At 25.9% G+C, this 13,700-nt stretch overlaps 5 protein-coding genes across 7 annotated transcripts; 2 read left to right on the plus strand and 3 right to left on the minus strand.

Moving 5' to 3' along the window:
* Window positions 1-78: 78 nt before the first annotated feature.
* Window positions 79-3,729, plus strand: LOC130672424 (protein Dr1). Of its 3 annotated transcripts, none has more exons than XM_057477013.1 (2): window positions 79-185; window positions 1,464-3,729. In XM_057477013.1, the coding sequence occupies exon 2, from the start codon at window positions 1,472-1,474 to the stop codon at window positions 1,976-1,978; it is 507 nt and encodes a 168-aa protein (XP_057332996.1). In that variant the 5' UTR covers window positions 79-185; window positions 1,464-1,471; the 3' UTR covers window positions 1,979-3,729. The 3 variants fall into 3 exon arrangements, with proteins under 3 accessions (XP_057332996.1, XP_057332994.1, XP_057332993.1); XM_057477011.1 differs by lacking the exon at window positions 79-185 and adding an exon at window positions 208-490; XM_057477010.1 differs by lacking the exon at window positions 79-185 and adding an exon at window positions 210-481.
* Window positions 2,086-7,776, minus strand: LOC130672423 (nonsense-mediated mRNA decay factor SMG9). The gene is made up of 8 exons (XM_057477009.1): window positions 7,518-7,776; window positions 7,387-7,433; window positions 5,828-6,014; window positions 5,478-5,759; window positions 4,145-4,289; window positions 3,951-4,071; window positions 3,765-3,876; window positions 2,086-3,676 (listed from the first exon to the last, which is right to left on the minus strand). The coding sequence occupies exons 1-8, from the start codon at window positions 7,676-7,678 to the stop codon at window positions 3,598-3,600; spliced, it is 1,134 nt and encodes a 377-aa protein (XP_057332992.1). The 5' UTR covers window positions 7,679-7,776; the 3' UTR covers window positions 2,086-3,597.
* Window positions 7,777-7,900: 124 nt separating this feature from the next.
* Window positions 7,901-8,299, minus strand: LOC130672425 (phosphatidylinositol N-acetylglucosaminyltransferase subunit P). Its single transcript, XM_057477014.1, has one exon. The coding sequence runs from the start codon at window positions 8,297-8,299 to the stop codon at window positions 7,916-7,918; it is 384 nt and encodes a 127-aa protein (XP_057332997.1). The 3' UTR covers window positions 7,901-7,915.
* Window positions 8,300-8,301: 2 nt separating this feature from the next.
* LOC130672426 (uncharacterized) lies at window positions 8,302-10,234 on the minus strand. Its single transcript, XM_057477015.1, has 3 exons — window positions 10,015-10,234; window positions 9,796-9,924; window positions 8,302-8,445 (listed from the first exon to the last, which is right to left on the minus strand). The coding sequence occupies exons 1-3, from the start codon at window positions 10,029-10,031 to the stop codon at window positions 8,319-8,321; spliced, it is 273 nt and encodes a 90-aa protein (XP_057332998.1). The 5' UTR covers window positions 10,032-10,234; the 3' UTR covers window positions 8,302-8,318.
* Window positions 10,235-10,446: 212 nt separating this feature from the next.
* LOC130672427 (transcription elongation factor 1 homolog) lies at window positions 10,447-13,044 on the plus strand. The gene is made up of 2 exons (XM_057477016.1): window positions 10,447-10,679; window positions 12,648-13,044. Exons 1-2 carry the CDS (start codon window positions 10,564-10,566, stop codon window positions 12,778-12,780), a joined length of 249 nt encoding a protein of 82 aa, XP_057332999.1. The 5' UTR covers window positions 10,447-10,563; the 3' UTR covers window positions 12,781-13,044.
* Window positions 13,045-13,700: the final 656 nt, after the last annotated feature.

Genomic DNA, 13,700 nt, shown 5'->3' on the forward strand with positions numbered 1-13,700 from the left:
AAATTATTTCAAGTTTCCACACCAGAGGATCCGAAATTCCCTCGGTAAAATATGGATTATTTATCTCTTTCTAACATGGATATATTTATATTGTCATCTCATTCTAATTCGAATCAAAATAAATACTGAATTGAGCATTAGCCTGATAATTTTACAATCGAAGATACCCGAATAATATTCTCTTGGTAACTCAACTATATTTATTGAAACAACTTAATATAAATGCCACCACAATTATTATGATTGTTAATAAAAAAATATTGATTAATAATTTAACAAATCAATTAGTTGCACACTCATGAATTTTGTTCAAACAAAAATACTTTTTTTCAATAAAACCCAAACACTTTTTTTAAAATTTACTTATAATTCATATCATACAGTTTTTTTTTAAATACCACATTATTATAACCTGACAATAAATATCTGTCAATTACAGACATCGTTTGTGTATCGTGTGATTGAAAAAAAAAAGAAAAAAGTAATGAACGTAATTATTAAATCATTTTTCATATTTCTAATTATGACAATTTTTTTTAATTAAAGTCTCAAGTTTTCAAATATTTTTAAATTCAATTATTTTGTTAGTAATTATCAAAACTTACAAAATTAAATATGTTTATAAAAAAAATAATGAGTGTAAATGTAGCAGACATGAGACAATTTATAAATTTGATTTAAATACATAAATTGATTGAAATAATGAAATTTTTAAAAACTGCGTGTACGGATTTTGAATTTATCTATATATGCATTTTTGAATTTTTACTCTACTTACAATTTATTCGTTATTATAAAATTTAAAAAATTGATAAGTGCCTGCTACATTCACACTCATAAAAAAATATTTGTAACATAAATGATTTTGAATTTAACAGACAATTAATAATTTTATGAGTATAAATGTAGCAGCCATAAGACAATTTTTAAATTACACTAAAAAAAATTAAACAATTAAGTTGATAAAATAAAAAAAAATGCATGTACTGAATTTTGAATTTTCTAAGTCAATTTTTCAATTATTTTGGTAGAAAAATTTTTATTTCATTACTTTAAAATTTTTAAAATTGTCAGATGTCCGCCAACTTTACTGCCACAATAATTTTCGGATTTTTTTTTTTCATCAAATCAATTACAGAAAGAAAAAAAACTACATGCACATGTAGAAAGTTTTAAAAACCATGGGTACAATTTTTTGAAATATATTTTTTTTGAAATTTATCATTTTGACAAGAGTCTAAAAATTATTAGACGTCAGCTAACTTCAGTATCATTATTTTAACGTAATAGTTTTTAAAATTATTTGGAGTAAATGTACCAGACATAATTTTCACTTACGTTTATTTTTTCTTCATAAAATACTTGATAATTTAAAACCCATTCAACACTTAAGTAAAATTGTTTTATTACTTTTAATTATAAGACTAATGATATTAATAAATAATTTTAAAAAATGATTACAGAGTAAAATATGGCCTCGGCTGCAATGCCTCCAGCAGAAGATGACGAGTTGACGTTACCACGAGCATCAATAAACAAAATGATAAAAGAAATTTTACCTCACGTCAGAGTGGCAAATGAATCACGTGAATTAATTCTCAATTGTTGTACGGAATTTATTCACTTATTGTCATCGGAAGCAAATGAAATTTGCAATCAGCAACAGAAGAAAACAATAAATGCTGAACATGTACTCCAAGCACTCGAAAAGCTGGGCTTTGGTGATTACGTTGGTGAAGCTGAATCTGTACTAAGAGATTGTAAAGCAGTGGCTGCTAAAAGAAGACGTCAAAGTACAAGATTAGAAAATTTGGGTATACCGGAAGAAGAATTACTACGTCAGCAACAAGAACTTTTTGCTAAAGCGAGAGAAGAACAAGCTATTGCTGAACAACAGCAATGGCAACAGTTACAAGCTGGAGTTGCTCAAATGGCCTCAATGCAACAAGTTGATAGTGAACAGGAAGATTATTCTTAAGTTTTAATGAGTATAACTTATATATTTTTTTTTTACATAAAAAAGTAGTTATATAAATAAATAATACATAGTAATAAAATTAGGTCTATCGTAAATAAGCTCTAGGATTTTTGTCAGCAGGTATACGACTCAGTTATAAGCGACTCTACCAAAAATAAAACTCTACCGTCAAAGTCTGCCGCAACATGTCTACCTAAAAAATTTCCTCCAATAAAATATCTACCATCTTAAAATCTCTACCAATGAAAAAGTCTACCAGGATAAAATCATTATCAGAAAAAAACTCCCAAGTTGCATTTATAAATAAACTACCATTTGAAATTCCGACCATCAACTTACGGATGTATATTTAACAGACAAAAAATTTATATGAGTGCAAATGTAGCAGACATACGACAATTTTTTTATTACATTTAAAAAAATTAAATTATTAAAACAATTTTTAAAAAAATGCATGTACTGAATTTTAAATTTTCTAAACATGAATTTTTTTATTTTTAGTTTATAAACATTTGATTTATTATTTAAGTTTTAAAAATTGTCAGATGTCCGCTAACTTTACTGTCATAAAATTTATTTGTAATTAATTGGGAATCATTTGGAAAAATTTCGGAGTATGATTTTATTATTAAGGACTAATTAATTTGGCAGCACGACTTGTAGTTTGCAGATAAAATATCCCCGACAAAATATCCGCGATGAAATATCCGAATACAAGTCATCTGATAGACAAAATATCCCCGGACTAAATATTCAAAAAACAAAAAATTCATGACAAAATATCCTGTCGATAAATCTTATTCAGAAAAATATATTTAAAGTCAAAAAATAATTAATGGTTTTCGATTAACGGGTACCGTACCATTCCAAGCATATGTGTTGATCTATTTTTAATATTACACACTCAAATTTTATGTGCAAATGTATTAATCATTTCTGATGAAAGGGTACCGTACTATTTATATGAAAAGTATTTATATTATAAGATATTTTGTTTATCGGATAAAATGTATTCGGATATTTTGTCTTCGGATAATAAGTGACGGTACCATTTAATTAATGAGTAATTAGCATTTGGGATACTAAAGCTAAAACAATTTATAACTTTTTTCCCAAATAGTTTACTATCAACAGACAAAAACCTGTGATCATTTTATTTTCTAACATGTTTACTATCCGCTCAAAAAAATTAAATAATTACTCATTAATTAATTAGTCCTAAATAATTAAATCATATTCCTAAATTTTCCCAAAAGATTCTCAATTAATTTAAAATAAATTTTTGTCTTAAATAGACATCCGTAAGTTGATGGTAGGAATTTCAAATAGTAGAGTTTATTCATAAATACAACTCGGTAGTGATTATATTCGTAGATTTTTTTATTCGTAGAGATTTCAAGATGGTAGATATTTTATTGGAGGAAATTTTTAGGTAGACATGTCGCGGCAGACTTTGACTGGGTATAGTTTTATTTTTGGTAGAGTCGCTTATGGCTGAGTTATATATCTGCCTATTTGTCAATACTAAAATATCTGTTATTATAAATGTAGTTAAAGCCAATGTGCCTATGATTTATTTTATATCTTACAATGATAAGCAATATTTATAAATTATCATCTTAGGGAAGTAATCTTCCGTATTCTGAGGATAGATGACTTTTTTTTATGGCATCCACAACTTTAGAAGCATAATGATACCTAGAAATATATAATTATTATATAGAAAAAATAAATAAATAAATAAGGTATAATATATTTTTGAATTATTAAACTTTATAATATCTACCAATTTTTTTCTGTTAGTGCTGATGGAGTCAAAGGATTACGTGAAATTCCATGAATTTTATTTCGTAATTTTTGTATCAATTCTTTTTCATTTTCATGGCTTATTGGTTCATCTGAATTGTAAAATAATATTTTAATAATAAAAATAATTAAAACAAAAAAAAATATTGATAATTTAATTACATACTTTGTGAATTAATTACAGGAATAAGAAATAAATTAAGTTGTCCATCTGTTGAGCATGAATTCATATTCAGACCACTGTGAGTTTGTAATCTAGATCGTGCAAAAACTTTATCATAAAAATTCTAAAAGAAAAAAACAAAAATAAATTAATGTATGGTATTATTATATTATAAATTATATATTTGAATGTATTACCGTCATTGTCTTTAGAGTATCTGGCATGAAATCATGGATTTCTGCTTTATTATGTAGAAACAGTAAATGAGGATAATATTCAACGTAATCTTGATCTAAATTTGATGTTGACGATGGTTTTAACATTTCGGCAGTTTGAATAAATCTGTTTGGAATAAAAAAATATTAGTTTTATAGAATATTTTGTGTTACAGTTGACATAAGAGTGCATAGATAGACCATAAGGGTGTATAAAAAAAATTTGTTCTGGTAATCGTTTAATTTTTTATCAAAAAGAATAAAAGTGAAACATAGATTTTGAATTTTTTTTGTATGTCTTTATGGTTTCAGGAATAGGTACCAAAAACCATAAGGCTGTATAAAGATATTTTATCAAACTATTGCAATGGAAATTTTATTTTATACTGGTTTATTAATTAAAATAAAGTATTAAATGTCCAAAATGGAGCAGTGGCTACAAATGGTACTTCTACCCTAGTTAATGAATAAATTATCTGATGAATGATTAAACATGGTGGCCACATTTCTGGAAATGTCAGAGAATGATGAAAATACTGGAAAAGTCAGGGAAATTTCAAGGGATTCCGTCACAAAGCTGGAAAAATTTTCACTTTCTTTTATTTGACTGGAAAAATCCGATAAATTTTTTTTTCTGTCAAAACTGTTCAAAAAGTGGCGCAGCGCGAATGCGATTTAAATACCATTTTTAAAAAAAATTAGTAGAAATTGATTCCAATAGCGAAAAAAATGAAGCAGTTGGAATTAAAAAGGCTGTTAGAAAAAAAAAGTCTTAGTAGAAACTAATCGTCAGGATATTCAAGATATTAACATGCAAATTGACAAGTTAAAAAACCAAAAACATTTAAAGTATACATAAGTATTGAACTAATAAGTTTCACTATATTTATTATTCGTGCACTTGATTAATATTCTATAAAATGTTCTTATCTATGAAATTTATTCTAGTGAAAATGAAAAATTTATTTATATTTTATTATAGAGTAAGTTATATAAAATCATAGATTTAAAATAAAAAATAAAAAATTATTCATTTAATAAATAAAAAAAATCTATGAAAATTGACAAATAATAATATAAAGTTTCATTTAACGACAATGATTGATTATTTATTGAACTGACTTGTACCATTTTATTTTGAATTAAATAAATATTTCCAATGACTTAATATTACTACATGTGGTCAGGAAATTTTTTAATTATTTGACTGGAATAACTGGAAAAATCAGGGAATTTAAATCTCAAAAATCTGTGGCCGGCATGTTAAAATAAAAATTAATAAGATAATTTTAGTAGATACATGCAAGTTACGTACCTTATTAAATTGGGATCGACAAACCAATCCTGAACAAATATAATAACATGACAAACAGAATATAAAAAAGCAGTAAATTGTAATGATTGTATTTCTAAATTATATTCTGAGTTGACATAATGTTCTAATGTTGAGGATGTCGACGTTATTACTGAGCTTGAGAGAATTGGTTGAGTATCTAAATAAATCACACGATTTTTCGTTACATAAAAATCTATTCCACTCGTACAATTTGATCCATTTTTATGGTGGGATAAATTTTGAACAGGAAATAATTCCGATCTAAAATAAATCTTTATAAAATTATTTGTGGTTTTATTTTAAATTAAATTCTTTGAAATCTTTTATACCCATAGTTTGAAGTAAGAAGTGATAAAATTGTCGACTTTCCAACTCCTTGAGTTCCTAATATTCCAACAACCAAGAAATCTTGTTGATCAATTAATTCTTCTAGTACATTTTCGTAGAGTTGCATATTTTCATCCATAAATTTTATACTACTTGTCATTTCTTGGGGTAACGTCATTAATAATCGCGCTAAAATAATGTCAAAAATTGAAAATAACAAAAGAACTTCTATGAAAGAATAATATGACAGTGGAAGTAGCAGACACCAGTGAGTTGCCACCTCAAAATTCCGAACAGTCGGGAGATAAATATACTTTATTCACTAGATAAAATCTCAAGGATTAACAATAAATTGATATATTATTATTCTATTTTACGTCAAAATTGAATCGTTTTTTTTTAAATCAGGGAAGATTACTACAACTCGGCTTTTTTTTACGTAGGTATGAAATACATTGAGTTTTCACTTTGGTTTAGACTTAAAGTTGGTAAATCCAGTCGAAATTTACTTGGTTTAGACTTAATCAACTTCAAGTATAACTACGTGACTGCCCAAATATCACTACTAAATTTATAAAATACGCAGAAAAAAGGATTTCTTGCCGCAAAAAATTTTAATTTGCACCAAAAAATTTTATGCATTATGAATTAAATACAAAAATTGTCTTGGAGTGAGAAAAGATTTTTTTGGTCAAAAAATACTTCCTTGCACCAAGTAATTTTTTATAGTTGTAAATAAATTTTTGTTTTCAATTCATAATGCAAAAAATTTATTGGGGTAAGTAAAAATTTTCTTTAGTCGAGTAAAGATTTTTTATGTCAATGTATCCTTTTTTTTTCTATGCATACTTTTTTGGCTTTGAAAAGCTTCCTAAAACCAAAAGGGAGAATAAAAATCTGTCATTTTGGAATAAGTAACGCGATATAAATAATATAGCTGTATATTCAGTGATATTCAGTCATATTTAGTGACGGAATAATTAAAGTATTAATTTATTTATATAAAGAAAATAAATACGATCGTCTTTTTTCTCGCGTAATTTAAATATAATTCGAATGATATAGATAAATCTATTTATCTCAATACTTGGCAATTAAAAAGAGCTCAAACTATGAAAAGGCACAAATTCAAGTCAAGATCGATCTAATAATACCAATTTCAATAACATTAACTAATTCTATCATATAGATATGGCGGGAACAAAATTTTCCTTATTCTTTTAATAATATTGATAGATTAATAATATAGATTATATTTACTGAATTCGGGAGATTTTATTTTTAAATCGGGAGTCGGGAGAAACTAAGCGATTTCGGGAGTCTCCCAATCAAAACTGGAGAGGCGGCAATCCTAGATGTGACATCAGAAAATTTTTAAATTTTTGTAAACAAGTTACTTGTAAATAAATTAAAATTTTTAGAATATCCAGAAATAAATTTTAAAAAGTTTTTGATGTGCAACTTTTTAAAGTTTTTTCTATAAATATTTTATTTCTTTATTTAAAAGAAATAAATTTTTTAAAAGTCTGCTACTTTCAGTATCATAAAATAATTATCATACTTTCGGATGTTTTTGAAGATGTACTTGCAGAAGCATCAGTTTCCTTTCTTTAAATAAAAAATATACATAATTTAATTAAAAATAACAATTATTTACTATTAGTAAATAAGTTAAAAATAAATCATAAGTACTTTGCTCCATTGCGTTGACTTGGAGATACTGCTCTACTTTCACCTTCTCGTGTTTTTAATATAAAAGTTGGACGATCCGCAACTTTTATTACTGGTCTGCTGTCTGATTCTTTCGTATCATAGTCTTTTGTTATGACAGTTGTAATTTTTCGAGAATTCATTGTAATATTTTTAATAATTACATAAATATTTTTAATTATAACATTTTGTAAATTCAAATAATTAAAGGTTATGAATTTAATTATTATTCCAGGTTATGTTTTAAAAAGTTTTGTTTATAAATACCAACATAAAATATAAATATATATATCAAATTTAATATATTAAATATTTTAATTATAAAATCTTAGGATTTTTATCATTAAAAATTAGATAATTAATTTTTTATTATCAAAATTTTATTGTTTTAAATACAATTTTCTACATACATCAGTAATAGGAATATCCGAAACAGGTGGGATACTTCCTGGAACATTTTCATTTTGTACAAGAGAATATTGGTCTCTAATTGTTTTTACATCATCAATATCTGGTGTCATCAATAAATTCATTGCTGGGTAAATTATAAAAGCAAATACTGCGATTGCAGTTAATACCCATATTGGAATAGCTACTGCCCAATATTTAAGTGGCCAGTAAGTAAGTCCTAATTTATCGTGTAAAATTTCCTCTGGTACCACAGCCCAAATGATGTATAAAAAAAATACAATATTTGATCCAATATACAAAGCGTATCCATATACTGATCTCGGTCTATATGGAGCTGGTGTATGGTCAGTCATGATTATTTTTTTTTATAAATTAATAAAAACTGTAATTTGATTCTCGAGAATCAAATTCCTTCATAGTTTCAGTTACTAATGTAAGGCTATCAAAAAATGATGTTAAGCCAACTCTTATTTTTCTGATTTCTTTGCCGATGAAATCCCTGGAAAATTAAATTATAAATATTATTTATTATATTATTACCCGTATAACAATCTTTTTGGTGTGCCGTCAACTGATCCCAACAATTTTATACCACAAGTGATCCCTACAAATTGATCCCACCAACATTCGGTAGAAAATAATATTTAATCTCAGGAATTTGGACGAGGTTGAATAAACTTCATATTTAACTGCAACTTTGATTGCCACAAATTTACATAATAAAATATTAATTAAATGGATTACTGTTACTCGATGAGGTCTATCAAGTTTTGTTATTTTAACTTATGTGATATTTGGACATAAAGAATTTGTGTTAAGTTTTGCTGATGAAGTCTAAATTGAATTGACGAAACGTCCAAATAATTAATGATTTAATTCTTTTATTCAACGTCGTCCAAATTCCTGGGATTAAATATTGTTGAGTATATATCATGGACACGATTAAACAACAACATTCGGTAAAAAATGATGAAGTCAAAGGTTTTGTAGATGATGATGATAAAAATTAGAAAAATCTTGATGAAACTGATGAATTAGAAGATTAGTTGTTAGTTGAACCAATTGTCAGTTAAATCTAGTCTGTGGGATCACTTGTCGAAGATCAGTTGTCATGGAACCCAATCTTTTTCAATTCTTGAGCAAGTTTGCTCTCAAGATCGATAGATGTTAGTGTCTTTTTCTACGTATGCGTCTTGCAGCAGATACTTGTAACTAGATTTAAATTTCAAACTTTACACAAGAAATTCGTGCCAGATTATAACTCAATTCTAGAGGAAGACTGTAGTTGAAAATAGTTGCACATGGCTTGCTCAAGATCTGCTCAAGGCTTAACATTGACCTTGAACCTTGAGCAGATCTTGAGCAAGTCATGCGTAAGTAAGTTTCTTGATACGGGATCTTGCGAAAGACACTAGCAGCTAGTGGTCGTGCTCAAGATACTTAGTCCAGAATCTTGCTGAAATACGTGTTACTAGGGTTTAAAGTAAGAGACCCAGTACCCGACCAGGAACTAGTACCCGATCAATGATAATGAAGTTAACCGAAGTCTAATAATTTGTGGAACGATAAATTATTTTAAAAAAATATTTTAAAAATTGCACTTAGAGTTTTTTGAAATTTTCTATATGCGAATATTTTTTAATTTTTTTGTTGAAAAAAAAAATTCGAAAATTGTTAATTGTCTGCTAACTGCAGACTCATCCCAATCACTTATGTATTTGTTTATTTATTAAAATTTAGTAAATATAAATATATAAATACATGAAGTGTTCGAATATTAGTTCCCTAATCGGGTACTAGGTCTTTCATCTCATTGTCAATAAAATTTTATAAATAAAATTATACTTACACGTTTAAAATATTACTGTTTACTACTAAAGTTTTTGAGACACCGCTTCTTTTAGGTTCACTGTCAACTCTTAATACTTGATAAGCTATTTCAGCATCTCGTTCAGTTGGAAAATGTATAGATACTTTTCTATATCAATATTATAAATTTAAAATTAAAAAAAATATTGTTTTATCTGTTGCTTATTGTTTTGTTGTTATTTTATTTTAAAAAGGATACATTGACAAATCATTCATGACGATTTTTAAATTTTACAATTGAAAAGAATTACTGTATCGTCCAATAAATTAAATTTTTTTTTTTTAACATTTAATTGTTAAATAATTATTACATATACTCATGACATGTGCGTGTATTTTTACATTTGTACATAATCCTGAAGTTAGCAGACAATTAACAATTTTCGATTTTTTTTTCAAGTTTAATTTAAAAAAAAAAAATAAAAAACTAAAAATATGCACATCTAGAAAATTTAAAAAACTACAGGTGCAATTTTTTGAAATATTTTTTTCAAATTTATCGTTTTTAAAAAAATTAAAAAATTATCAGACGGCGGCTAACTTCAGTGTCATGTATAAAATATGAAATTACAGACTACACATTTAATTAAAGATTTAACAAAATGATTCGCGTAGATGGCGCTAAAGTTGTATTTTTCCGGCGGTCGATTCTTTCTAGAAAGAATAATAAAAACATAGTAAAGTAAATATATATCTATACATATGTATGTTTGTTTATCATTAAAGATCACATTAATTGATACATAAAATGGGACGAAGAAAAAGTAAAAGGAAGCCACCGAGTAGAAAAAAAGCTATTGAGCCTCTTGATACACAATTTAATTGTCCGTTTTGTAATCACGAGAAATCATGTGAGGTTAAAATGTAAGTAATGAAAATAAATTTTAAACTCGTTTACTATTAAATTACATTAGTAATTTAATTTATTTAGTTATAAATATTTATAAATCAGGTGTCATAGATTAAAATTGCGTGTTATTATTTAAGTAACAATTAAGTAATTTGACAAATAAATATAAGAAATGTATGTATATATAAAATATATTTTAAATATGATTGTCAACAAGGATGGATCGAATGACTGTTGACTTACTATTCACGTACTGTGTACATGGAAATTAATTTTTTGGTTTCCTTTTTTGTAATATTTAAAATTTGAATCTAAGGTAGACATTTAATAAAATTTTATGCATTATTCCAATAGATACCTGATGATATTTATTTATTTAATTCAATTTATGCCAATCGGCATTTGACATAAAAATTTAATCCTATTAATTTAAAGAAGAAAAAAAAACACATCATTAAATATCAATCATCAAAAGATATTGCACCAAATTGCCTATATGAATATTATTACGCAGAATCAACTAGTCCATACCCAGATAGCAAAATGACGTCTTGATTTCCTATTTATGATTTGAACGTCTCATTCAACATTTTAAAGAAGTCTTTAAGAAGTTCTTAAGATGTCGAATGAGCCACCTAGCGAACTCAGTAGGAGGTCTTTAAAAAGAATTCTCAAAGAGTTCTTTTTTCTGACTTCGCAAATAAGACTTCAGTATGAATTTACCATGACGTCTTAAGGAAATCCTAATTTTGACTTCATGAAGAAGTTAAAAAAAGAATACATTTAGACGTCACAAAACTGACGTCTTATTTATAAAGTCTTCAAGAACTCTTAATTAAGAGTTTTTAAAAATGACACCTTTAAGAAATTATTATAAGACTTCTTGAGAATGCCTTCAAAAAGACGTCGTAAAGCAGTCATTCCGACTTGAATGCTGTCTGGACAGTAAATTTTTCACAAACGTTGAAAACGAGGGGATAGATCCTCCAAAGAAGTTGATGTCAGTAGAGTGTTGATTTATCAATCTAGCGATTCTATTTCTAGGTCCATAGTAGACATAATTTTTATTTGACCTATCAACCAGTAGTAGCCTTCTTGTTCTTAGGTCAGTCTTTGAGCAAATAAAACCAAAATCGTCCGGAATTTCAGGCGCATCTACCAGCCTGTTCACCACTTTAAAGAAGTTATGTTAGAATAATACTAACGAAACGTCGTACACTGAATAAATGAATTAATAACACGCAATTTTGGTCTATAACACCTAATTTATACTAACTCTGCGAGTATATACTGGCCTTGCATTTGGTGAATGCAGCAGACATCAGACAAATTTAAAATTATAATTGAACAGAGTAAATAATTAAAAAAATAATATTTATAAAAAATGCACTTATTAATTTCAAAATTTTTTGAATGGGCATTTTAAAAAAATTTTATTTTATTAATTATTTACTCTATTCATTAATAATTTCAAATTTGATGTCTGCTACAGTCACACTAATGAAAAATTTCGTGTTTTCGATTATTCTTTAATTTTTATTAACAAAAATTTTTAACTTTTGACTTTGGCAACTTCTGGGCCATGTATTAAACACTTCAAAAAGTAATCCAGAATTTTTTTCAGATTTTTTGAAAGCCTAGAAACTTTGAAAACTTGACTATTCCCTAAAAGACCCAGTGCACATATCGTCTTTCAAAAAAATATAGTGTCCACTCGCAGGATTATATATAAACGAGTTTGAATGTAGCAGACATGGGACAATTTATAAATTTAAAATAATAAAATTTCAAAAAATGCGCGTACTGATTTTTCATTGATCTATAATCGAATTTTTCAATTTATATTCTACTTACATTTTATTCATTTATTCAAAAATTTAAAAAATTGCTACTTGTCAGTAACATTCAGACTCATTATATATAATACTAATTAAGACCTGAATTTTTTAAATATATATTAATCTCATTATACTTTTTTCCAGGGATAAAGCAAGAAATACAGCACGAATAACTTGTCGAGTATGTCTTGAAGATTTTCAAACTACGATCAATTTATTATCCGAACCACTAGATGTTTATAATGATTGGATTGATGCCTGTGAAAACGCTAACTGATTTATTATAATTTAATATCTTACATATTTTGAGCAATAATACATTAGTATGTACTTTTGTTGCTTGCTTTCTTCATATATTCTATTGTGAGATAATTATTTAACAATTGTTCAGTTTAAAGTTTATTTGTTGTTTTGTTTTTTAATTATAAGCCAAAGTCATTGTTTACAATCATAATTAATATGCAATAACTTGTGATTTATCGTAATAAGTCATTATAAAAATAATATATTAAATATTTATTATTAGATATATGTACTGTCATAGTTATTATTTAAAAACAAAGTATGTTATTTAATATATATACTTTATTGAATTTATTTATAAAAAATTTTATTCATTAAAATTTACTAATTAATATTGTAATTGGAATAATAATTTATAATTACTATTTAAATAATTATAACATATATTTAAAACAAAAAAAAATGTTTTAACAAATAAAAGGTTTTGAATCGATGATTGCACTAATTATTTGTTTTTATAATTTATTTAATCCATATATATATTTAATATCAGTAATTTTGAATAAATTAAACATTGATTGACACCTGTGTTGAAATAATTTATTCAATAAACAATTAAATAGTATTTTAAAAAATATATTAAGTTAAAATCATATGATCCAGAAGTTATCAGACAATTAATTTTTGGATTTTTTTGTTTAATATTAAAAAAAAAAAAAAAAAAAAAAAATGCACGTGTAGAAAATTAAAAAATTTACAGGTGCAATTTTGTAAAATATTTTCTTAATTTGTCTTTTTGAAAAAGAATCCAAAAATTATTAGACGGCTAAATTCAATGAACCTGAAGTTAGTAGACAATTAAGAATTTTTGGTTTTTTTTTTCAACAAATCAATTGAAAAAAAAGCGCGTGTAGAAAATAAAAAAATCTACAGGTGCAATTTTATAAAATATTT

Source organism: Microplitis mediator, chromosome 7, assembly GCF_029852145.1.
Source record: "Microplitis mediator isolate UGA2020A chromosome 7, iyMicMedi2.1, whole genome shotgun sequence".
NCBI classification, from domain to species: domain Eukaryota; kingdom Metazoa; phylum Arthropoda; class Insecta; order Hymenoptera; family Braconidae; genus Microplitis; species Microplitis mediator.